The sequence below is a fragment of the Ursus maritimus genome, unplaced genomic scaffold (genome assembly GCF_017311325.1).
Source record: "Ursus maritimus isolate PB19 unplaced genomic scaffold, ASM1731132v1 scaffold_27, whole genome shotgun sequence".
Taxonomy (NCBI): domain Eukaryota; kingdom Metazoa; phylum Chordata; class Mammalia; order Carnivora; family Ursidae; genus Ursus; species Ursus maritimus.
In genome coordinates, this window is record NW_024425230.1 from 38223556 (window position 1) to 38250513 (window position 26958).

The following is a 26958-nucleotide window of genomic DNA, read 5'->3' on the forward strand; positions in this document are numbered from 1 at the left end:
TCCGACAAAACTGCAGGGGAGGCCAGTCCTGGCCCCATGGGGACACTGGTGTTGGGCAGCTCTTGTCCGAGGTACTTGGCTTAACCGGAGACTGGGAGACTCGCACAAGAGGTTTGGCGAGGGTTCCACCATTTCCAGACCACTGACCCCACACAGCTTTCCCTCACTTAGTCCCCACAGGGGTTCTGTGATCCAGGTATCAACTATCCCTGCTCTATGTGTTGTCCCAAATTAAAAAGTGACTTACCATTCTCACCTCCGCGGGGGTGGGTAGAGTGAGGGAGTTGAGCCTTGCTGGCTGGCAACAATGGCTGTAGAAGAAAGCCCTGAGTGAGGAGGAGGACATGTTTAGTGTAACACTCCCAGAACCCTTTGATTAAATACTCTCTATCAGCTTGGGAGGAGTTTCTCCATAAATTCCTAGCTCTGCTGAGTTTTGGGGTGCTGACAGAAAAAAAAAAATCTGATTCTTGGCCAGATATAGTGGCTGCAGACAGTATAGATAGCAAGGCTCTATTTTTCAGCTGCCTGTTTCTCTTTGGCTATGGAAACACCTGGTCCTTACTCTTTTGACTATCAAAGCCAATTTTCTACAGGAGTTTGAGAGTCCCTAAGCTCCAGGGGAGGAAATAAATGTCACATGCTTTAATGCCTGTCTGCAGGAGGCTAAATCCTAAGATCCTGGACAGATTAGAAGCTCAACAAGAAAAAAAAGGATTCTTGCTGGGGGTCCCATTGCTGTGCAATGCTACTATGCTACTGGGATGAGTCAAAAAGAGGTAGGGGAAGGAGGCTTACCTGCTGCGTAGGGTAAGTTGTACTGTGCTGGGAGCAACGAGTACCCCAAGTGGTGGTGGTGGTGGTGTGTGGACATCAGGCGCTGAGAAGGGGAGGTGCGGGGCCGGTCTACACTCCTTTCACCCCCGCCTGCTCCCCCAACGCTGCTACAGCTGCCACCACCCCCAACCACCCCACAACCTCCCCGATCTCTCTCCTGAGACGTTTTATCAGTTATCTAGAAAAAAAGCAGACACAAAAGCACTACTGTGAGACTGAGACACACACAGACACACATACACAGACTCACACGACAGCAAGATGCTCCGAGCCCACATTATGACTCCTTACAAACGCGGGGCACCCAAGAATTGTGGAGGTGCCTGGTGAAGCCAATGCCAAGTCGGCCAGGCTGCACTGTAGTTAAGACCCGAACTTGCCCGCCCGCCTTCCTCCAGACCCTGGATCTGGGTTTTGGTAGCAGCCAGTGCCACTTACCGTGGGCGACTTGCTCTTGTAGTGACTGGCATGCTGCTGCAAGATGTCCAGAGCTTTGGACTCTGAGCTGGATTTGCAACTGACACTGGGGCTGGCTCGCGCCTTGTCGGCATCTTCACCCCCCGAGACCTTGCTGCCGTATGGGGAGAAAGAGTAGCTGGAAGGTAGGTAGGAACCTGGGGAAGGAAAAATAAAGCAAAGAGATGAGAGAAGCAGGAGAAACTGTTTCAGTGAGCCTGGTTAGGCGGGCATCAGCTTTCCGAGGCACAGGCGGAGAGAGTTCCCACCATGGTGTCCTCAGGCTGAAACGATTAGTTTGCCCTTTCTTTACTGAGCTCTAGAGGCAAAACTAGCTAAGAGAGATTAGGAATACAGCCCTCAACTTCTGAGGAATCCACTTCCCTAGAGCCCCAGCCTCAGAGATTCACCTTGGAGAGGCATTGCGGTAAAGTGGAAAGATCGGAGGATTTGAGTCACGTGACCTTGGGTTCACCTCTCCCTCTCAAGACTTAACAGCTGGGTAGCCTTGAGCAAATTAACAACCCTTCTGAGCTTCAGTTTCTTTCCCATCAAAAGGAAGATGCCAATACTATTCCACAGGGAAGATTAAATAAGAGAATGTACATAAATCACCAAATACAGTGTGTGGCCCACAGGAGGCTCTCGTCAAGGCGAAGTGTTACTTCTATGTGGATGGACGGGTGGCGGGCAGAAAGGAGCGCCACACGGGGAGGCAACTTCCTATTTCTGTTTGAAAAGCTTACTTGTGCTATTTAGAGTTTACCTTACGACGTTCGAGCAGGATATCAAGACTAGGCTGCTCTCCGATAGGGAGGTGGGAGCTCTGAGGAGTGAAGGAGTGCTCTTCTGCCCCAGAAGCAGCCCACGTGGCTCTTCGGACCACAGAAAGCGGCGAGTGCCGTTGAGCGGGAGCACGGTCTTATAACAAGTTAAAAACACTTACGTCCCTACTTTGTGGCCCTCCCCGAGAATTCACGGATGGCAGGGTCAGGAGCTTATCCTTCCCAGGCTGAACGTATTCTACTGGACTTTCCCCCATTCGGATTTCAAGCAGTTCTTCCCCTCTCCCGCTGTCTTCCAACCTTCCAGCTGAACATGATCTTGTAAATGAATACATGCATTGTCCTGGTCTGAATTATTTGTTCCATGTGTCTCTCCTGGTACAATTAAGTTGTAAGCCCCTTGAGAGGGAACTAGTCCTCTCGGTTTCTTTTGTATTCCCCAAAGTGCCTAACCCATGGCAAAATGTAGGGTTTGTGTTTGAAAAAACCCCAGCAGAGGGAAGATGGTGGTAGAGAGGGAGTTTTGCCTTCGGTTATCCAAGAAAACGGACTACAGAGGCAAGACTCTAGACGGAGCAAGGGAGGGAGAGGCGGTCCCACAGAGTGTAGTCAGGGGTCATTCAAGGAGCTCGGGGCTAGACTGACCGCTCACAGAATGTCACGTTCAAAACAGGACAGTCACCTGTCCGGGCCTCATTAAGCCTTAGGGCTGCGCAAAAAAACTCTGGCCCTGCAATCTGTGCTTCATTTCCCTTCCTGGTTAATGGAGCCCCAGGTGGGGGCCGTACCTGGGTAGTTCTGCATCATCACAGCAGGCATGCCCCGGTAGCTGGGGTGGTTGGGGTCATAGGATTGGCTGTAGGAGTAGCCGTGCATGTAAGGGATGTAGGACTGGTGCTGGGTGAGGGGGGAGGACACAGGCACATGGACACTTGGTCGAGGCTCCTTGCTCCCGAGGCGGGAGTCCTCAGATGTGGACAGCTTGCAGTCACTACTTGTGCTTTCCTTCCCATCCTCCTTGGAGACAGAGTCCTTACTCCGACTCCTTTCTTCCTTCAATTTACGGTCCCGCTCTTCTTTCCACCGCTCATCCTCTGACTTAATGTCCGAGTACTTGGCAGGATAGACATACGTCCACATCCGGGGCTCTGCTTCCTAAAAATCACAGAAGGAGCACTGAGTTTTGTACAGATAGGAGAGAGATTTCAAGCCCAAAAATGCTGGAAAGAACCCAAATGTCCCTCAATAGACTGATGATACATATTTTCATATATTCATAAAGTAGAATACTAAAAATTAGTGAAAATAATTACATTGCATAGGACAAGAAAAAAAAAAGGCATGACATACTGGTTCCATTTATTATTTTTTTAGAAGATTTTATCTTTAAGTAATCTCTACACCCAACGTGGGGCTCAAACTTACAACCCTGAGATCAAGAGTCGCACGCTCCACTGACCGAGCCAGCCACGGTCCGCACTATAAAATGTCTTAGAAAGTAACTCAGTCTGAGTAACTCCCTCTGGGAAATGGGAGAGATCACCATGAACTCACTCCACAGGAACCAAACAGTGGAAGAAACACTGGACTAGGGATTGAGATAACCTGGGTTCCAGTCCTGGCTCTGCTAGTGAAGTTGCTAGTTACCCTAAACAAATCAAGCTGACTTACCTGGGCCTCTCCTGTCAAATGGGAAAAACACCTTTTACTGATGTAAATGTGCTTCTTAAAAACACAAACACGATTTATAAAGATAAAGAATCCTTAAAATTAGAGACCTCTCCTGCCAATCTGTATTCTGCTGACCCCCTACCTAAGAAGAGCCCTGATTTGTGAGAAAGCGAGAAAGGCTATCAAATAGTATTTCTATTTCCTCCCAGAACAGTTACCTGTCGGTACCAGAGTATTGGATCCACCTCTGCCTGACGGCCACACTCAGCACCTGTCTTAGCCTCAGAGGCCTCCTTGCCTAGGTGGCTGGCCTCACCCAGCTTCACTTTAAGTCCTTCCGGGGCCTGGCTGGGGAGTTTGGAGGAGTCGTCTAACTTGGGAATAATGACTGACTTAGCAGGGTCAGCCCCTGGCTCCTTGGCCTTCCCGGGTCCCGACTTGACCAGGTCCGTCAGGCTGGGGGCCTTGGTGAGAGTTGGTGGAATCGACGGCTTTTGCTTCCATTCTTCCTTGAGTGCTGCCTCCCGCTCCTTCAGGCCCAACTCCGCCTTCTTGTCCAGTCCCCGCTGCTGCTCCAGGCTCTGCCGTTTCTGCTGTTCCTCGTACTGCTGCCGGTAAGCCGTGTTCGTGCTCAGGAGGTGGGTGTGGTAGGTCTGGTCACTGTAGCCGTACGGGGGCACGTAGGCATACTGGTTGTAGTACAGGGACTGCATGTACATGTTGGGACGCTGCTGGATGACGGAAGGCTGCTGACTGGAACCGCTCAGCTCTGGTTTCTTTTCCTCACAGACATCGTTCTTCACTTTCCCCTCTATGCTCTCAGGCTCCTCATCCTTTTTTGTCTTCAGAGCCTGGCTCTCCACTCCTGCCTGGCTGTTGGGGTTCAGAGCCCCTGGGCTGGACTGTGCATAACTCGGAGAGTAGTAACTCTCAAAGCCTTGGTAATATGGTGAGTCTTTGCTCTGCGGCTGAGGGGGGAAAAGCGTTTTCTTAGCCCCTTCCTTAACCAACTGTTCGGGGTCCTTTGATTTGACGCCGTCCACTTTGCCCTCCCCATCCTCCCCAGCATCCGATATGTCAGAGTATGCGGGGCTGTTGGTTTTGACTGAGTTGGCTTCAGCTCCATTCTGGGTCACCACATGTAAGGGAGTCAGGGGCTGGGTAGGGGTAGTGCTATCCATGCGGCTACTGCCGCCAATTGAGGGGCTGGGGGCATTGTCCGTGAAGCTGTAGATCTTGTCAGCTTCTGCCTTGATGCTAGCCAGTCGGCTTTGGTGGGGGTCTGATGAGCCATTCAGGAGCCCCTCCATCTTCATCCCATCTCCTGATGATTCCCTGAATGGGCTTTTGCCTTCTTCTGCTCGACACACCTTCCCAGGGGTCAGAGGGCTTTCAAGTTCCTTTGAAGACTCCTTCTTTTTTTTGTCTTTCTTTTTCTTGTCCTTGGCTGGAGTCAAGGCAGGGTTGACTGTGAAAGGTTCTCCCATCACAGTGGGCTTGGGCTGAATAGGCTTGAGCTGGGGGCTGTTGGGCATGGCTTGGACCACTGTGGTGGTCAAGCCTGAGGAGGAGCCTGGGCTTGCTGCTGTGAAGGTGGCAGTCTGGAAGGTGTAGATTTGCTGCGGGGGGATGGCAGGGGCAATAGGCCGCGCTGACTTTAAGCTTTTGGAAGGAATCTTTTCAGGCTTCAAGCTAGAGGGCTTTTTACATTTTTCTTTTTCCATACACTTCCTTTCCAAAGAATCAAAGGCATCATTGCTTGTTTCATCCATTACTGAGGGTCCATCATCAGAGCCATCATTCGATAAGGCCCCGAGGTCTGTGTCTCCTTCCCCACTCAGCTTTTTCTTACAGAGGCCTTTTGTGCTGAATTTGCTTGAAGGAGAAGGGCTGTGGGGCTCTACGAGCCGAACTTTGGGGGTAGCTGAGCGGGCAGGGGACAAGGAACCTTTTTGGGAGACAGGTGCCCCATTGCAGCTCCCGAGGTCTGCGTGGAGGGTGGGCTCCTCTCCGTACTCACTGTCTCCATCTGCTTCCGGCTTGCTGTCATCATCTGTGTGGGCATGGGCTTGGTGGTACTTAAGTCCATTGATGTGCTTATACTTTTTGTTGCAGTTTGGGTGGGGGCAGTCAATCAGGACTGGGGAGGGACAATTTCTGTCTAGAACAGTGGGTTCCACCTTGGTCCCAGGGAGGGGACCGGTGGCTGAGCCCATGGAATTCGTACGGACACGCTTGCTCCCTTTGGAGTCCTCTGAGCTAGAATTTAGCTCCATGTCTGAAAGCGGTTTGTTTTTCCGCTTATTAGCTGAGGATGGGCTGGCCTTGACATCCTCAGAGGTGCTACTGGCAGGTGGGCGATGCTCTGAAGAATTCTGGCTGCCCCGACGGCCTTTGCTATTGGCTCCTGCCCGGGTTTTGCTGCTGCTGCTGGTCCCTTTGCTGTCAGAGGCCGTGGCTGTCTCACTGACAGGTGTGTTGCTGTTGGGACGCATACGTTTGCCTCTACCCCGGCCATTGCGCATTTCCAAGTCACTGGTGGGGGAGTCGCAGAACCTTGGCAAAGGGCAAACACAACAGGATGTTATTAAGAAGAGAAAACAACTTCAAACCAGTTCAGCTGCCTCCAGAAGAGCTGTCCAGATGGTAACTATCAGTTTCAATGAATATGATTTGTTAAAGGAACTTCTGAAAGCGTGGGAACTGCATTAAGGGGTGAGCTCCTAGGATGCTATCTGCATGCTAGCCGTACATCATTCCCCAACATCTGGGTTCCCCAAACCCTGGCAAACTGGGTACAAACAAGCTGTAAAGTGCCATTCACTGAAATGTCAACTGGAAAAGGTCCTTGTGAAACCCACATTGTCTAGTGTTCATAAAACTGAAAATGTTCTTGAGTTTCAACTCCTCGGAGATGGCTACCATCAAAAAGCATCATCAATGATTGTTTGTTTACCCACAGGAGACTCGATGGACTTGATCTGAGGTGACTACTGGTAGAAGCCAGAATTCAGTAACTCCAGACAAAGGCCTAAATAGGATCTCGTTCCATCCCTATCCAACCCATCAACACGTAATTCACTTATTCCTCTTGAATGCCAGAGCAGTAGAGTGCCTTCCCTTATCCCAACACCATCATATTCTTTAAAAGCTGGGTATCTTAAAAGGTCTCCAACTCTAACAGGATGAAGGCATAAGGGATCACTTATTAGGGTGGCTCAGACTAACGTACACGGAAAGCTGTAAAATGCTTACCTGGGGGGTGCCCAATCATGCCGTGTGCAGTCAAGAAGTGTACCCACGTATGTCTTGTTCCTCCATGTCACATTCACCACCAACATCCCTGGAAGACAAGAAGAGTCAGATATAGACACGAGAAACCTTGCTGGCCACTGAGACGAGTTATTTTTCATTTGAAGAGGATTCTGGCTCCTGTAGGAGGGTTTAGGGGGTGCTCTGGGTCCCCATGAGACACATAGGATTGGGCCGAATATCACTATGGGAACTGCCTATTCAGCTCAATAGATTTTTAAGATTTAGTGCCATACTGACATCAGATTTCTCTTTTAAAGGATAAAACATCACAGTTAAAAAGCACTATTTACTATATTTTCAAACTTTCTATTGATGGGATCATGCTGGGGTGTAACTTACCTTTCTCATTAACATTACAAATTTGAGATGTGTCTATGTTGACATGAAAAGCTTAATCAACTTATTTTTTTTAAAAGATTTTATTTATTTATTTGACAGAGAGAGAGATCACCAGTGAGAGAGGGAACACAAGCAGGGGGAGTGGGAGATGAAGAAGGCGGCTCCCAGCCAAGGAGCCTGATGTGGGGCTCGATCCCAGAACGCCGGGATCACGCCCTGAGCTGAAGGCAGACGCTTAACTGCTGTGCCACCCAGGCGCCCCTAATCAACTTATTTTAACTGTGCTCACCTATGTGTGATTTGACCACAATTTACAAATTCTCCTACCGATGGATAATTAGGATATTTTGGACATTTCACTCATAAACGATATCACAGTGAACATTCCTGTCTTGTTCATATTACTTAAAAATGCTTTTGGATGGATAATATAGTCATACTCCAAAATTTAAAAGCTAGCAAACAAATCCCAACATAAATGAAGTGTTCCCTCCCGTCACTGTTCTTTAGCCTTCTAGTTCTCTAGTCAGAGATGCCCATGGGTCCACATAATCCTCCAGAGAGATTTTATTCATTTATAATCAAATATACCTTCTTCCTCAAATGGTAGCAAAATATACTATACTATTCTGTACTTTTTTCATCCAAGCATATATTTTGGATCATTCTATATCAGTACACATAGAACATTTCATTTCAATGGCTGCATTTGAATGATTTCAAATTGTACCATAATTTATTTAATCAGTCCCCTGGTAATGGACATTTAGGTTGCTTCACTATTCTGCTATTCCAAATAATGCTAAATGAATAACCTTGTACAAATATTTTATCTTACTTGTACGAGTATGCCTGTAAGATAAATTCCTATAAGTAAAATTGTTAATCATAGAGCACTTGTATTTGCATTTTTGATGAATACTGCCAAACTGCCATCAAAGAAGATACACTAATTTATACACCCATCAGTAGTGCATGAGAACACCAGCTGTCCTTTTCCTTTGGCAATACAGTGTTCTCAAACTTGTTGATCTCTGCCAACCTGATAGGAGAAAGAGAATGTTTACGTAGTTTTAATTTAATGTTTCTTATCATGAGTTTGTACATCACATCATTTTAAGACATCATTATGAGATGTATTTCCTAAGTGAACTGTCTGTTCAAATCCTTTGCTCATTTTTCTACTGAATTATGTAGTCTATTTATTATTTGTATCTCATAATATAACTAGAGTAACTAGAGTAAGCCTTCTGTCTGTTGTACAAATCAGGTATTTCCCCCTGGTTTGTCATTTGCTGATGGTGGTTAATGCTCCGTAGACACTCTTTACCTTAAGAAAAAAAAAGATTTTATTTATTTATTTGAGAGACACAGACATAGTGACAGAGAGCACAAGCAGGGAGGAGGGAGAAGCAGGCTCCCCACTGAACACAAAGCCCAACGTGGGGCTTGACCCCAGGATCATGACCTTTGAGCTGAAGGAAGACGCTTAACCAACTGAGCCACCCAGGCACCCCTATTTATTTACCTCTTTAAAGAAGGTTTATTTAAGTAATCTCTATACCCGATGTGGGGCTCAAACTCATGACTCTGAGATCAAGAGTTGCACGCCGTACTGACTGAGCCAGCCAGGTGCCCTGAAATGATTTCCTTTTATGTTGTTAAAACATTTATTAATCTTTTACGGCTTCAGAGTTTTCCGTCCTATTTCAAAAGGCTTTCCTTATTCCATCACTTCATTAATAGTTTTTTCTTATGGCTTCTTTTAGTACTTTTACAGTTTGATTTTTTATCTTTAAATCTTTGATCCATCTGGAATTCAATCTGGTATAAAACTTTTTTTTTTTTTTTAAAGTAATCTCCTCATCCAACATGGGGCTCGAACTCATGACCCGGAGATCAAGAGTCAGATGCTCTACTGACTGAGTCAGCCAGGCACCCCTAAAACAACTTTTTAAATTTTGTTTTTGTGGCTTATTTATCCTCTAAAGTATTTTTGGTTAGTTCACATTTTAGTGAAGTCAAATACATTGAGCTTTTCCTTTATGGCTTATGCTTTTTTTTTTTTTTTAAAGAAACCCCCTGCCCCAACATGGGGCTCGAACTCATGACCCGGAGATCAAGAGTCAGATGCTCTACTGACTGAGTCAGCCAGGCACCCCTAAAACAACTTTTTAAATTTTGTTTTTGTGGCTTATTTATCCTCTAAAGTATTTTTGGTTAGTTCACATTTTAGTGAAGTCAAATACATTGAGCTTTTCCTTTATGGCTTATGCTTTTTTTTTTTTTTAAAGAAACCCCCTGCCCCAACATGGGGCTCGAACTCATGACCCGGAGATCAAGAGTCAGATGCTCTACTGACTGAGTCAGCCAGGCACCCCTAAAACAACTTTTTAAATTTTGTTTTTGTGGCTTATTTATCCTCTAAAGTATTTTTGGTTAGTTCACATTTTAGTGAAGTCAAATACATTGAGCTTTTCCTTTATGGCTTATGCTTTTTTTTTTTTTTTAAAGATTTTATTTATTTACTTAGGAGAATGAGACTGAGAGAGAGCACAAGCAGGGCAGAGGGAGAGGGACAAGCAAACTCCCTGCTGAGCAGGGAGCCGGATGGGGGACTTGATCCTAGGGTCCTGGGATCACGACCTGGGCTGAAGGTAGATGCAGAAACGGACTGAGCCACCCAGGCGCCCCTATGCTTTTTTATGTCTTATCACAAAGTCATAAACATTATACTGTGAGATACTTTAAAGTTATTAACAAGCTATAAATCGTTTTTACATTTTTAATGGTAGAAAAAATGAAAAGGAGAACATTATGTTATGTGAAACTATATGGGATGTGATATGAATAGTTTTATTAGAATCATAGCCCACTTACTCACTTATGCATTGTCTGTGCCTGATTTCATGCCACAAGGCAGAGTTGAGTGTGCAATAGAGAGGCTGTATGGCCTGCAAAGCCTAAAATATTTATACCTGGCCCTTTATGAACAAGTTTGCTAGCCCATTTTAGATCTTTTTTCCTTTCAGATATAAGCATTTAAAGGTATGAATTTCCCTCATAGCCTATGTCAGCTGCATTCCACAAGCTCTGATACATTTTCATGATCATTCAGGTCAGAACATTTTCTAGTTTCCCTGGTGATTTCCTTTTTGATCCTGGGTTATTTAGAAAAGTGTTGTCAAATCTTCAACTATCTGGGGATTTTCCCAATATCTTTTTGTTATTCATTTCTAATATAATTTGTGGCACAGAACATACTCTATATGATGTCAAACCTTTCAAATTTGGAGAATTTATAGTCTGAAATATGATCTATCTTGAAGAACATTCCATGTGCACCTGAAAAGAATATTTTAAAATGTGTACTCTGCAGTTTTAGGGTGTTCTATAAATGACTGATGTTACTCAAATCTACTATACGGCCACTAGTTTTCTGCCACCTTATCAATTACTTGCCCCCTGTTTTTGCTTACTGGAATTTCTATTTCTCTAGAAGCTGGATGTTCTAGATTAATCCTCTTTTTTATCTCTTACTCCTGTTTTCCATTCCTTTGTCTATATTCTAAGGGATTTCTTTCATCTTCTAAGTTAAATTCTGAAATTTCCATTTACTGTTGTATTTTTAATTAAAAAATGGTATCCTGTTCTTGTTCCATATCTTATCCCTCTAAAGATATTTATTTATTTATTTATTTATTTATTTTTAAAGATTTTATTTATTTATGTGACAGAGAGACAGCCAGTGAGAGAGGGAACACAACAGGGGAGAGGGAGAGGAAGAAGCAGCCTCACATCAGAAGAGCCTGATGTGGGACTCGATCCCGAAACGCCAGGATCACGCCCTGAGCCGAAGGCAGACGCTTAACAACTGCGCTACCCAGGCGCCCCCTCTCTAAAGATATTTAATTATAGCTGACTCTTGAACAACACAGGTTTGAAGTGCATCAGTCCCCTTATGCATGGATTTATTTATTTTTTTTAAGATTTATTCATTTGAGAGAGAGAGCGCGCATGCTCTCTCAAGCGTGGGAATGAGCAGAGAGAATCTCAAGCAGACTGACTGCTGAGCATGGAGCCCAACACAGGGCTTGATCTCACAACCCTGAGATCATGACCTGAACTGAAACCAAGGGTTGGACAAAACCAAGAGTCCTACGTTTAACTGACTAACCGACCGAGCCACCCAGGTGCCCGCAGATTTTTTTTTTGTTTAAATAAATGCAGTACAGGGGCGCCTGGGTGGCTCAGTTGTTAAGCGTCTGCCTTCGGCTCAGGGCATGATCCCAGAGTCCTGGGATCGAGCCCCGCATCAGGCTCCCTGCTCCGCTGGGAGCCTGCTTCTTCCTCTCCTGCTCCCCCTGCTGATGTGCCCTCTCTCGCTGGCTGTCTCTCTCTCTGTCAAATAAATAAATAAATAAAATCTTTAAAAAAACAAAACAAAGCAGTACAGTACTGTAAATGTGTTTTCTCTTATGATTTTTTTTAAAAGATTTTATTTATTTATTCAACAGAGATAGAGACAGCCAGCGAGAGAGGGAACACAAGCAGGGGGAGTGGGAGAGGAAGAAGCAGGCTCATAGCGGAGGAGCCTGATGTGGGGCTCGATCCCATAACGCTGGGATCACGCCCCAAGCCGAAGGCAGATGCTTAACTGCTGTGCCACCCAGGCGTCCCAGATTTTTTTTTTTTTTAAATAAATTCCAAGGGGCCTGGGTGGCTCATTCAGTTAAGCATCGGACTCTTGGTTTCAGCTCAGGTCATGATCTTGGGTCATGGGATGGGGCCCTGTGTTGGTCTCCATGCTTGGCATGCACGCTGCTTGCCCCTCTCCCTCCCCCTGCTGGCTCCCGCGTGTGAGTTCTTCCTCAAATAAATAAATAAACAAACAAACAAACAAATAAATAAATAAAAATAAATTCCAGTATAATTAACATACTGTGTTATATTAGTTTCAGGTGTGTAATATAGGGACTCGACAATTCTATTCATTACTCACTGCTCATCATGATAAGCGTACTCCTTATTTCTTGGCTCTCCTTCCTCCCAACCTCAGATAAAAAACAGACAACTAAAAAAACAAACTTTGTTTTTTCAGGTCTCTTAAATCAGTACTCGTACGTCTGCTTTCTAATTTCCAAAGTTCTATTGATTATACTTGTTTGTAGTAGTATTGTCTGGTTTTTTTTTTAAGATTTATTTAGAGAGAGAGAGAGCCAGAGCACGTGAGCAGAGTGCACACAAGTGGGAGGGGGGTCAGAGGGAGAGGGAGAATCTCCAGCAGACTCCCCCTGCGGGCTTGATCCCACAACCCTGAGATCACGACCTGAGCTGAAGTCGGACACTTAACTGACTGGGCCACCCAGGCGCCCTAGTCTTACCTGTTTTTTAAAGCAACCCGTGAGTTTATACCTTAAAAACAAAATCCCTTTACTGACATTTGAATGAATTATAAAGGCAGAAACTGGGAGGTAAATATGTACTTTAAATCTACCATGTTTAACTGAAATAATGCATTTACTTTTATTTATCTGGTATATTTCAAATGTACAAATTACCTAGACAGGTTTCTAATTAGAATCTAATTCAAGAAAATTATCACCTATTATATATTCATTTACTGTCTCTCTGCCATTCTTTCAATCTCTTTTATCCCCTAGGACTCACAGATGATATGCATTAGAGCCTCTCAAGCCATTATCTCTATTTAAGTTGATCTCTCATGTATTTTTTCTTTGTGTTTGATTCTCCCAATTTATAATTTGTTCCTAGAATTTATCTAAGGTATTGAGTTAAAAAAAATTTCAATGATTATAATATAAATTTCAAGGATAATTATTTCCAAAATTTTATTTTTCATATCTACATGACATTATTTAATTTCTGGCTCTTTGGTTCATAGTTTTATTTTTTTTGTTGAAGATTTTATTTATTTGACAAAGAGAGAGAGAGAGAAAGAGAGAGAGAGAGCACAAGCAGGGGGAGCGGCAGGCAGAGGAAGAAGCAGGCTGCCCGCTGAGCAGGGAGCCCAATGTGGGGCTTGATCCCAGGACCTTGGGATCATGACCTGAGCTTAAGGCAGATGATTAACTGACTGAGCCACCTAGGCACCCTTCACAGTTTCATTTTAATAGACATTATTATTCTGTTTCTCTTTAAAAATTCTAACTGGACTTACTATAGTTTTTTTTTTTTTAGATTTTATTTATTTATTTATTTATTTGACAGAGAGAGAGAGAGAGCCAGCGAGAGAGGGAACACAGGCAGGGGGAATCGGAGAGGAAGAAGCAGGCTTCCAGCGGAGAAGCCTGATGTGGGGCTCGATCCCAGAACTCCGGGATCACGCCCTGAGCTGAAGGCAGACACTTAACGACTGCGCCACCCAGGCGCCCCTGGACTTACTATAGTCTCTTTTTAAAAAAGATTTATTTGCGAGAGAGCACAAGCACAGGGAGCAGCAGGCAGAGGGAGAAGCAGGCTCCTGCTGAGCAGGGAGCCTGATGCAGGACTTGATCCCAGGACTCTGGGATCATGACCTAAGCCAAAGGCAGATGCTTAACTGACTGAGCCACCCAGGTGCCCCAGACTTATTACAGTCTTTATTTAACTGTACCATACGATAATTTCATTAGGTGTTCATTCAATTCCTGGTGGTTAAATTTTTAAAATTACTTTTTACATTTTGAGATAATTATAGATTCACATGCAGTTGTAAGAAATAACAGAAACCCCACTGTACCCCTACTCAGTTTCCCCTAATGGCAACATTTGCAAAACTATAGTATTATATCCCAACTAGAAGTCTAACGTTGACACATGAAGATACAAAATACGTCCATCAACACCAGGATACCTCCTGTTGCCCTTTTACAGCTGCACTCACTTTCCTCTCGCATTCATCCCTCCTTAATTCCTGGCAACTACTAATCTGTTATCCATTTCTATAATTTTGTCATTTTAACAATGTTATATAAATGGAATCACACAGCATATAACCCTTTGGGACTGTCTCCTCTCCTCCCCCACGCCTCCCTTTACTAGCATATAATTACCTGGAGATTCATCCAAGTTGCTGCCTGTATCAACAGTTCAATCTTTTTTCTTGGTGGGTGGTATTTCCTAGTATGGATGTACCAGTTTGTTTTACCATTTACCTGCTGAATCTGAAGGACATCTGGGTTGTTCCCAGTTTTTGGCTATTATGAATAAAGCTGCTATAAACATTTGTGTACAGGCTTTTAGTGAACCTGAGTTTTCATCTCTCTGAGATAAATACCCAGGAGTGCAATTACTGGATCATATTATAGTTGCATATTAAGTTTTTTAAGAAACTGCCAAACTGTTTTCCAGAGTAGCTTTACTTTTTTACATTCCCACCAGCAATGCATGAGAGATCCAGTTTCATTGAATCTTTGCCAGTATTTGGCATTAACTTTTAATTTTAGCCATTCTAAGTTGTGTAGTAATGTCTCATATTGTAGTTTTAATTTGCATTTCTGTAATGGCTAATGACGCTGAACATCTTTTTATGTGCTTATTTGCCATCTGCATATACTCTTTGGTGAAATATCTGTTCATGTCTTTAGCCCATTTTCTGATTGGTTTGTTTTCTATTGTTAAGTTTCAAGAGTTCTTTATATATTCTGGATACTAGTCCTTTGTTGGGCATTTTCTTCTATTCTCTAGCTTGACTTTTCACATCTTAACAAGGTCTTTCACAGACCAAACATTTTTAATTTTGATGAAATACAATTTATCCATTTCCCCTTTTATGACTGTGCTCTTGGTGCCAAGTCTAAGAACTCTTTGCCTAACCCTACTCTTTGCCTACTGAAGATTTTCTATTAGGTTTATGTTTTCTGTTTAAGTCCTTGATCCATTCCAGAGTTAGTTTTTTGTATGAGATTCTTTCCCCTTTGCTTTGGCCCACGATGTCTGCTTGTTCCAACACCAGTTGTTGAAAAGGCCATCTTTCATCCCAAGAACTGCTTCTGCACCTTTGCCAAAATCAGCTCTGTGTATTTGTGTGCCCTTTCTAGGTTCTCTGTTTTGCTCCACTGGTCTGTGTCTATCCGTCTGCCTATATCACAGCCTTGATTACTGTGGCTATAAAGTAAGTCTTGAAATCAGGTAGTCTGATTCCTCCCACTTTATTCTTCTTTTTCAAAACTGTTTCAGCTATTTTCGTTCCTTTGGCCTTCCCATGTAAATTTTAGAATAATCTTGTCTACGTCTACAAAATATCTTGCTAGAATTTTGACAGGAATTGACATTAAACCTGACTATCGATTTGGGAAAATTGGACATCGTTACTATGTACTCATCATTCATTTAGATCTTCTTTGGTTTCTTTTATCAGCATTGTATAGTTTCAGCATATAAATCTTGTAGGTATTTCGTTAGATTTACATCTAAGGATTTCACTTTAAAAAAAAAGCGCTTTTATTTATTTTAGAGCTAGGGAACGCACAAACGGGAAGGAGCAGAGGGAGAGGGACAAGCATACTCCACGCGGAGTGCAGAGCCTGACGTGGCACTTGATCCCAGGATCCTGAGATCATGACCTGAGCAAAAATCAAGAGTTGGACGCTTAACCAACTGAGCCACCCAGGTGCCCCACAGATTTCAGTTTTTTGTTTTTGTTTTTTAAGATTTTATTTATTTATTTGACAGAGAGAGAGAGAGAGAGCCAGCGAGAGAGGGAACACAAGCAGGAGGAGTGGGAGAGGAAGAAGCAGGCTTCCAGCGGAGGAGCCTGATGCGGGGCTCCATCCCAGAACGCCGGGTCACACCCTGAGCTGAAGGAAGACACTTAACGACTGAGCCACCCAGGCGCCCCAGATTTCAGTTTTTTGAGCTATTGTGAAGGGTATTGTATTTTTAATTTCAGTGTCCATATGTTCATAGATAGCATATAGACCTAGAACTGATTTTTATATATTTATCCTATATTCTACAGCCTAGCTGAACTCACTCATTAGTTCTAAGTTTTTTATATACTCACTGAGATTTTCTATTTTGACAATCAGGGGAACGTGCAAATAAGCACACCTGTATTTCTTCCTTTCTGATCTGCATGTCTTTTATTTCCTTTTCTTGCCTTGTTGCGCTAGCTAGAACTTCCAGCACTATGTTGAATAAGGGTAGTGAGAATAGACATCCTTGCCTTGATGCTGTTCTTACTGGGGTAAACATTCAGTCTTTCATTATGAAGTATAATGTTTGGCTCCATGTTGGGGATACGATGCAAAAAGAAAACCCAGAGAATTTACCATCGTGTTGTTTCACAGGATTTGAGGTCCCTAGATGGTCTGCCTTGTTTTCCCCACCATCATCATCTTTTTTTTTTTTTAAGATTTTTATTTGTCAGAGAGAGAGAGAGTGCACGTGTGAGCATAAGCAGGGAGAAGGGCAAAGGGAAAGGGAGAAGCAGGCTCCCCAATGAGCAAAGAGCCCGATATGGGAACGTGGGATCATGACCTGAGTCGAAGTCAGAGCTTAACTGACTGAACCACCCAGGCGCTCCCTCAACAGGTCTTTTAATGGCCTGTGCCATTAGAAGAAATTTAGGATATCACAGTTCTAATCATTGTACCAGAAGGCAGCTTGACATACTTCTTCACCACTCTTTAGGCTTCCCTTCTCCCCCATTCAATTAACTTTCGGAAGTCTCCTTTCATGAGGCTGGTTAGGGGATGGCATCTCCCCTGGCTTCAAGTTCTATCTCTTTATGGGGCATTTTAGTATCTAGTTACTGCTCAAAATCTCATCTCTCAGGCACCATTCTCTATCTCCTGGAGGCCAGCAGGCCCACCGTTTCAGCTTCACCCAGTGACTTGCTCTCCTATATTTGGTCCATGAAGGTGGTTATTTTGTTTTGAGCCCAAATATGTTGATTTCCACTTTATATGTTTTATTTCTTGGTATGTGTCTGGAAAACAGGGGATGTGTCAAAAGTTTGAACACAGTAAATTATCTTGATTGGAAGTCCCAAAGTACATTTTCTATGTAATTTATCTATAGCATAAGTCTGGGGACTCTAGAATTAGCCTTTTCTTTGTCTTTGGTCATACACTAATAAAATACTATTTCACCCAGCACTCCCAGGGTATATCTATAGTAATTCACCTATATTCATTTTCTTCTTTGATGTGGAATGCTGTCTAAAGATCAAGGGACTTGGAATTAGAAAACATTAGTCCAAATCCTCACTCTGTTACAGTGTAACCTTCCTTGGTCAAGTCACTTAACCTCATGACCCTCAGATTTTTAATCAATACTCCAGGATTAAAATGGAAATAAATGATAAGACTGTCAAATTAGATAACTAGCCCACAGTAGGCTTTCAATAAGTGAAAGAGAATGCTTTAGACAAAACCACAGAACATCAGTACTGAACCCTCAACTCTTGAGCACGGCTTTGAGTAAGATCTTATTTTGTCCCTGTTTTCTTTCAAATCCAATTTTAGGATGCTTGATCATAAAACCAGATCAGCCAAGGGAGTTGGTAGAAGAAGAAAAAAAAAATGGGTTATCCTACCAGAAAGTCTCACTACTGAAATTAGGGCAGAAAAGAGCTTTGGTTTAGCTAATTCAAACATTTATTGCACATCTATTATGTGCTAGGTGTTTTCATACTAATCATCTTATCAAATATTCACAGCCTTGTTCACTTTTTTGAACAAGGCAGGCCATATAGAGAAAGCACAATCCTTCCAACAATCCTGGTCAGTGATTGTTATAGCTACTTTTTGCAAACAAGGAAATGAGAGCCAAGAAAGGTTAAGTGATTTTTCAAAGATCTCATTATTTATTAGTGGTCAAGGTATCTATCTGTACAGTTATCCATAATGGATTCTGATTCTTTTTACATAATTTCCTTAAAATGTCCCTTTATTTTCATCTTAGATAAAAGACATACAGGATTGCGGGGAGGAAAAGACAGAGAGGAAAAGGACAGAATTCCTACCCCTTTCCAGGGCCCTGACATCTTAAAGGGAAATGGCAAACCCCTTAAGAAAGCAATTAGGCTAAATTCTCTATGACCATTAGCAAAGTGAATTCAAATGGATGTCTCCTCCCAGTGATGGGTCCCTCTGATTACTGCATTACCAATTTGAATAGGAAAAGAGTCCATTTATTTCTAGACAATGTAAGACAGACTTAGAGATAGGCACCTCATTAATAAGGGCAGACGAGCACAGCTGTATATAGAAAGCAGCCATACAATTTGAAGATGAATGTTAATCCTGCTCTTGAAACAGCTGGGCAGGAACACGTGTTTATAAATCTGTCTTCTTCCTTTGGTATAATCTGCAAACCTTAGCAATAATGAATGAGCTGAAAAGAAGACAGGTCAGACAGAGTGCTGGAAATGGGAGAGAGGAAGCGGAAAAATTCTAATATGGAAAAACAAAATGGAGGCTTGTTTAAATGTCAAAGCAAACACATTTTTCTGAAGTGTAACTGTCTTCCTACAAGGTTCCGAGTTGAGACAGCTGGAAGAATAAGAGGACAGGAAGGAAAAAGCAGAAAATAACACTTAACAGACTTAGTTTCTCTATTAGGGCAGCATGTAGCTGAAGAGAAAAAGAAAAATTGGTTTCCATTTTAGAAAGTTTTTTTTTTTTTTTTTTTTAAACCAGATCTGCACTTCATTGAGGTTTTGGTGTGTTTTTTGTTTTTTTTTAAAGGTAATCTCTACACCCAACATGGGGCTTAAACTAACGACCCCGAGATCAAGAGTCACATGCTCTACCGACTGAGCCAGCCAGGCACCTCTGAAAACTTCCTATTTTAAATCAGTGTTCACAAAATAAGGAAAGGCTTGGCATATTTAAAGATAGTAATGCTAAAAATAGTAGTAATAAATAGTGCTTTTGTTTGTTTCTCTAGGTGGTTAGTTTCCAAGGGTCTTACAGACGATCTCATTAAATATTATTGAATTTTAAAGTGCTGCATATTCTCTCTTCTTACAGGTGATGGATACTGGAGCAAAGTAAAGGGGAAATGACTTAGGTATGAGGCAGCAGTCAGGTTTTGCCAGCTCTCAGGAGGAATGGTGTTGAGAAAAAACCCAATCCCAGAGCAGCACTGCTTTGTTTCAGGGGATAATTCAAAGCCTCAAAACAGTTGCACAGCCAAGACTGATCCAAGCACAACAGTGGGAAGAGTAAATTCTACCTCTGCGGCCCTCATTTTTACCACTTCTGCCAGCACCCTGTTTCTCTCAGGGATCTAGGACCTTCATGCTCAGATGACTCTCTCTGGGTTTTTTGGGGTTTTTTTCCCCACACATTTTAAAAACGATTTTATTTATTTGACAGTGAGAGCGTGCAGGGGGAGGAGCAGAGGGGAAAGTCAGAGGGAGAGAATCTCAAGCAGATTCCCTACTGAGTGCAGAGCCCAACGCAGCTGATCGGAGGACTCCGAGATCATGTCCTGAGCCTGAGCCGAAGGCAGATGCTCAACTGACAGCCACCCAGGTGCCCCTGACATTACCTTTCAAAAAGCACACACTCTTTGACCCAACAAATCCTCTTATAGGTATTTACCCATAAATATTCTCAGTGTAAAATATGAATGAGGTATTTGCTGCAGCAGTGTTTAATAGCAAAAAATGGGAACCAAACTAAATGTCCTTCAATGAGGGAACAATTAAATCCATTTTTGTACATCCACACAATGGAATACTATGTAGCTGTTAAAAAGACCGAAGCAACTACAGATAAATTGCTATGAAACAAATTCTAAGATACACAGGTGAGTGAAAAAGAAGCAAGGTATAGAACAGTAACCATAATACGTTACCATCTGTGTAAAAAAAAAAAAGTTTATAAATAGGTATTTATAAGTGCGTAGAAGGTCTCTGGAAGGATAAATAAACTAGCAATAGCAGTCCTGCGCAGGGAGGGAAACTGGGTGGCTGGGACTCAGGCAAGGGAAACTTGTTTTTCACTGCATACTCATTTTACCTTTGAATTTTGCACCATATGCATGTCTTATGTATTTTAAAAAAATAAAGTTATGAATTTTAGTAGGAGACTTTCAAAGATGTTCTAAAAATTCTCCTTTTAGGGGCACGTGGGTGGTTCAGTCGGTTCAGTGTCCAACTCTTGATTTCGGTGCAGGTCATGATCTCAGGGTTGTGAGATCCAGCCCCGCTCAATTCTCTCTCTCCCTCTGCACCAACCCCTTCTCTAAAAAACAAAAACCAACCAACCAGCCAAGCAAAAAACTCTTTGTAGGCAAAAGTGCAGGCAAAACTGGACTTGAAAAGGGCATACAAGTGGCAGGACAGACACTATTTCTGAAAAAACCTGTCTCGTTTCCTCTAAATGGGTAACTTCTCTTCACTCAATTCAGAGTATCAGAGTGAATGTGGCAGTTTTAAAATATGTCCACAAATTCTTTGATATTTCTCCCTTCAAAAAGGTGAGGCCCAATTCTCCTCACCTTGAATGTGGGTTACCTAGCAACTTGCTTCTAATAAACAGAATGTGGTGGAAGTAGGTGATAAAAGGGATTGTGGTCTCCTCCTGGCTTTTTCTCTTGGATTACTTCTCTTGGGGAAGACAGCCGCTGTGATGTGAGGACACTCCAGCAGGCCACCCTATGGAGAGGTCCATGAGACTAGAAACTGAGGCCTCCTGCTAACAGCCATGTGAGTGAGCCAACTTGAAAGAGGATCCTCCAGGGTTAGATAGGCTTTCAGACGATGACAGCCCCGGGTACCATCTTGACTGCAACCTCACGAGAGACCCTGAGACAGAACCAGTCACCTAAGCCACCCCTGAACTCTTGAACCATGGAAACTATAGGAGATAATATTTATTTATGCTTTGGGGGTAATTTGTTACTTTATAATAGACAACCTGGAGCAGTGTCTTACCCTGAGTAGACAAAGAATTCATTTAATTTATTACTTCCTGGAGCAAATATTTACTGAGCCTCTATTATTTGCCAGGCATTATGCTAAGTATTGAAGTTACAAAAAACAGCTACAAAGATACTGAGGTCTATTCCTGGGCTGGGAGCAAATATTTATTAAAAGCCTACTCTGTGGGATTCACTGGACAAGGTACTGAAGAACAAAGGTTAGTAAGGCCAGCTGCCTGTCCTCAGCATAGGGACTGATAAAGGGAAAGGGAAGGGAGAAGAGCTCACAAGTTACTGAATGCTCCAACAGGCTTGAATTTTCAAATGGAAACATTAGCATTTGCCTATGCGCTTTTAAAAAATTTCGTTTTATTCGAGAGAGATATAGCAAGAGAGAGCATGAGGAGGGGAGAGAGGGAGAGGCAAGCAGGCTCCCGGCTGAGCAGGGAGCCCGACATGGGGCTTGATGCTAGGACCCCAGGATCATGACCTGAGCCAAAGGCAGACACTTAACCAACTGAGCCACCCAGGTGCCCGGCCTATATGCTATTTAAATCTTATTTCAATCCCAATTTTCAATCCTGATTGATGTTGACAACTATTCCCTGGATAAAAGGCAGGTTAGCATGCATGTCTCTCTTTCTTTTTCTCATTATTGGTTCATTCAACAAATGAACACCTACCTACTCTGGGCCAGTCACTGTTCTGAAGTGATGGGACACAGGAATGCACAAAACTGACAGTCCTTGCTCTTATATGCAACTTATATTCAAATGATGCGAGACAGACAATAAATAAATGAACAATTAAATATATGTTAGATGGTGGTAAGCCCCCTGCAGAAAAATAAAACAGAAGCAGACGAAAAGAGAATGTGAGGGGCGGGGATGCTGCTCTTTTATAAAGGAGGTCACAAGAAAAGCCTTATTGAGAAGGTGACATTCAAGCTGAGATACTTGGCAGAGGCGAGAGCGTGAGCTGTGTGGAGATTAGAATGAAGAACATTTTAGGCAGAGGAAAATACAGGCCCTGTAATGGGAATGTGCCTGGCATGTTCTGAGGAACTGCAAAGTGGATATGCGGCTACAGGGGAGTCAGAGAAAGAGACGAAGTCAGGGCCAGATCATGTAGGTCAGGGGTTGAGGGACACAAACAGGCAGCAGACTGGATTTGGCACCAGGGCCATAGCTTCCTGACCCCTAGCTCCATGCAAGGCAAATAATGGAAGCCAGAGGGAGATAGTATATATGCCAAGACTTCGGCCTCAGCACGTATTCTCCCACCAAAACAAAGCTATACGTGAGAGCTGAGATATTTTACTGATATTAGGCACTCAGAAGTTGTTACACAGATAAAATGAAAAAGCAGTTTGGGACCCAAAGTAACAATTATTCAACTGTTTCTATAGAAAAATAGATTGAGTCCCCAAAAAATGTTTTGAAGATTAACTCTGGAATATAAGCCATTTATAAGCTGAGGACTCTCCATATACAGAGGATACTTTAATCTTTTTCTTGATGACCCAGGGAATTATATACTAGATATAATTATCTATGGTGTAGTAAAGAGATGTCCCTTTAAAGATTTGGTGCCTGCTGCCTCGGTGGGTGGAGCATGGTCTCAGGGTTGTGAGTTTGAGCCCCATGTTGGGGGTAGAGTTTCCTTAAAAAAACAAAACAAAACAAATCCATTTAAAAAAAAAAAGGTTACTGGAGTATTAAGAGTTAATGACCCTCTATTAATCATGACCAAATTGCTCTGTTGAGTTTTTGTGTTTGGCTTTTTGGTCTCCTCTCTGGTTGGTTGTCAGCAGTCACTTTTTCTTGTCATTAACATTTCTACCTTTCACAGTAGGAGTCATTCCCTTATCACCAACTTTCGTATCTCATCCAACTTCCTTCTTGGGATCTACTCTCAAGGAAATCAGGGAGTCGACACTGAGCTCAATCACCAGCCGTACAGGTCCTCTTATCTGACTTCATGCGCACATACATTCTACATCCATTAATGTCATGATTCTCTTAAGAGTCTGTTATATTTGAATTCAAAGTTCATGGGGAGGAGCACCTGGCTGGCTCAGTCGGTAAAGCATTCGACTCAGGGTTGTGAGTTCGAGCCCTAAGTTGGATGTAGAGATTGCTAAAAATAAAAAAATCTTTTTTTTTTAAGATTTTATTTATTTATGTGTCAGAGACAGAGAGAGAGAGAGAGCGAGCACACAAGTAGGGGGAGCGATAGGCAAAGGCAGAGGGAGAAGCAAGCTCCCCACTGAGTAAGGAGCCTGATGCGGAACTTGATCCCAGGATGGGATTGTGACCTGAGCCTAAGGCAGACGCTTAACCTACTGAGCCACCCAGGTGTCCCTAGAAACTATATTTTTATAAACGTATGTTCACATATAATAGGTTTTTTGCTATTGTTTTTAAATGGGTTAATAAATATATAGTTTAACAGTTTAATTTTAATTCCTATTATGGTAAATATCAAGAGCTATAATATCAATAGATACAAACAAAAGCTTTTAGAAGTCCTTAATATTTATCTATTTATTTATTTAGTAGTCTCTACTCCCAATGTGGGGTTCAAACTTACAACCTGGGATCAAGAGTCACATGCTCTTCCAACTGAGCCAGCCAGACACCCCCCCTAATAATTAAGAGTGAAAGGAGTCTTGAGTACAAAAAGTATTAGAACTGATGCCTTTTTCTTTCTTTTTTTTTTTTTTTGACACACACACACACATGACTCGATCTCACCACCCTGAGATCATGACCTGAGCCAAAATCAAGAGTGAGATGCTTAACTGGCTGAGCCACCCAGGCGTCACAACCTTTTTCTTTTTCTTAACTGAACTCTCTGCCTAACAGGGGCTTCAGATCATAGCCCTGAGAGCAAGAGCTGCATGCTCTACAGACTGAGCCAGCCAGGTGCCCCTACTTCTGCCTTTTTATAGAGATGTTAACAAAGCTGCTGCTACCTTCATGATCGGAGACAGAAACTTGGGGACCAGCCAGTTCTACCACTGCTCTCAGTTTTGCCTTCTGGAGATCTGCTTGCCCAGTTGGAATTTTCCTAAGTTATGAGAATTCTGGACCTGAAGAGAGGCAATTGATGAAGTGTAAAGGAAGCAGGGAACTTTGGCATAACGAGGAGGGATCACGGGCTGAAAAGGGAGGAAGCAGAGCTGGCTTTCTGTGGCATCTGGATAACAGCCAGTCACCACGGCCTGTCATTCTGCCTTGGAACTCCCTGAATTCAATGTCTTCCTCTCCATTCCCACCACAACCGCCAGAGTCCAACTCCTTACTAACTCAACTGTAGACTATTCCAACAGCCTCTGACTTGTGTCCCTAACTCCAGGCTTTTATTCTTCCCGTCAATCCAGCTGGTAAACCATTATCAGATTAATCTACTTCATACACTGCTTACATGCAATTAGCCAGCAAGTATATATTACTTATTATTCTCCATCATTGTGACAAGTGCTACTGGAAATTCAAAATTTTCACTGAATTGAAAGTTTTACTCTCTTGGGAGGGGGGAAGAAAAATGAATATACATAAAATCATTAATAAAAAAATGACATATGCTGCACACTGTGGTAGAGCCATGGAGTGTATGTAGATCAGAGAAGGAAGAATAGGTAGGATTTTGTAAATCTTAAGAGGATCTGGGACGAGCATGGCACATAAGGAAGAGTGAAATCATGTGATGATGAGCTGCGGCTGTGTTAGAGAGTAGGAAAAAGACCTTAAAGAAGTCAGTCTAATACTTGATGCTAAATAAATACTTGTTAATTGTTTGGTTGGTGCACTAATCCATTAAGTTATAGATAGAAAATAAGATAAAAACTTTTCATTGGTGTGTGCTGGGTTGCTTAATTTACCCTCCCCCAATAACTGTTACTTATCTACTGTTTTCTAAATATGGTAAGAACAAAGGTTACGGTTTTCAGCCTCTTTTTGTTAATCACTTGACTCATGTTACACAATTCCCATGCCCCTTCTTCCCAATAGCCATTCTTTATGTTTAATGTACACATTTTTGTTTATATACATTCATATAAAATGTATGTTACTGTTTTGATCTCATGTATTTTAATTTACATATATAGGATTATGTTACAGACTTCATTCTGCTTTTTTTTCAGCTGGGCACTATGTTGTTAAGAATCATCTATATTGGGGGCACCTGGGTGGCTCAGTCGTTCAGCATTTGCCTTCAGGCTCAGGTAATGATCCCAGGGTTCTGGAATCGAGCCCCGCATCGGGCTCCCTGCTCGGCGGGAAGCCTGCTTCTCCCTTTCCCACTTCCCCCGCTTGTGTTCCCCTTCTCGCTGTCTCTCTCTGTCAAACAAATAAATAAAATCTTAAAAAAAAAAAAAAAAAAAGATCAGAGGGGAGGGGGGTGGGGAATTGGGATAGGCCGGTGATGGGTATTAAGGAGGGCACATATTACTGGGTGTTATACACAACTCATGAATCATCGAGCCTTACATCGGAAACCGGGGATGTACTGTATGGTGACTAACATAATATAATAAAAAATCATTTTAAAAAAAAAAAAAGGAGGGCATGTATTGCATGGAGCACTGGGTATTATACGCAAACAATGAATCATGGAACACTACATCAAAACTAAGGATATATTACTGTATGATGACTAACATAATTAAAAAATTAAAAAAAAAAGAACCATCTATATTGGGGCACCTGGTTGGCTCACTTGGTTGAGCGTTGGCCTTTGGCTCAGGTTCTGATCTCAGGGTCCTGGGATCAAGTCCCGCATTGGGCTCCCTACTCAGCAGGGAGTCTGCTTCTCCCTCCCCTCTGCCCCTCCCTCTGCTAGTGCTCTCTAACAAATAAATAAGATCTTTAAACAAAAGAATAATCTATATCTAACCCATGAGGTTATTTATAATGTCTATACCTATCATTTAATAATCAATATATAAAGAGTTCCTATTAGTTAGGGGCTATGGTAGAAGCCATGGTCCCTACCCTATCCTCATGTATCTTACAATCCAGTTGGAACAGATAAACACACAAAAAAATAACATGCTATCAGGTAGTGATGGATAAAGACATGGATAAAGTTCGGTTGAGTAGCTGAGTGAACTATACCTTGCCATAACATGATATATTTAGTAAAAGAGGAAAGACAGGAAGGATGTGGCATCTAGATTTAAATGAACTGATATGAAGTTGTAAAATAAAGTTTTAAACATTTCTAGACTTTCCTCTAGATGGTGCTAGAGCAACCATATTATCTTTTATAACTGAAGTTTCCTTCAACATTATATAAAGGGTAAGAGGTAATTTATGCTCATTAGCAACTTAATAGCTCCTCTACCAATTTTATTGCCCTTTCTTTCCCAGTCTTGGGCAGTGAGAAATCCTGGACATTGCTAAGAAATTAAAACCACAGACAACTCAAACCCCAGTGGTTTCTCATCCAATCTACAAAGAGCTATAAATTCAAAGCAATGTGCTATTTGTGTGTGTTGGGAAGCAGAGGAATGGGATTGAATAATTTTCAGTCTCTATTTCCAGGAAGTTTATAACCTACAATGAAGTAAAATGGGCAAAACTCTTAATGTAAAGCAGAAGACATCATTACCAGCAATGCTTACCACTACTAATCCAACAGGTAACAGGGATGCATAGAATAGGTA

The 26958-nt window shown here is 42.6% G+C and overlaps 1 protein-coding gene across 8 annotated transcripts in view; it reads right to left on the reverse strand.

Moving 5' to 3' along the window:
- The window catches only part of ZNF609 (zinc finger protein 609), a 258912-nt gene that overhangs the window by 52909 nt on the left and 179045 nt on the right, over positions 1-26958 (reverse strand). For 6 of the 8 annotated variants that reach the window (XR_005838159.1, XR_005838158.1, XM_040643116.1 and 3 more), the window contains exons 4-9: positions 7005-7092; positions 3968-6305; positions 2867-3233; positions 1276-1451; positions 799-1015; positions 248-326 (exon numbers count right to left, since the gene is read on the reverse strand). Coding sequence is in view for 6 of the 8 variants with exons in the window: in XM_040643116.1 (XP_040499050.1) it covers positions 253-326; positions 799-1015; positions 1276-1451; positions 2867-3233; positions 3968-6305; positions 7005-7092 (3260 nt within the window). In the remaining 2 variants the exon portion in view is untranslated. The remainder of the gene's footprint in view (positions 1-247; positions 327-798; positions 1016-1275; positions 1452-2866; positions 3234-3967; positions 6306-7004; positions 7093-26958) is intronic. The other 2 variants (XM_040643118.1, XM_040643117.1) reach the window with 1 other exon arrangement.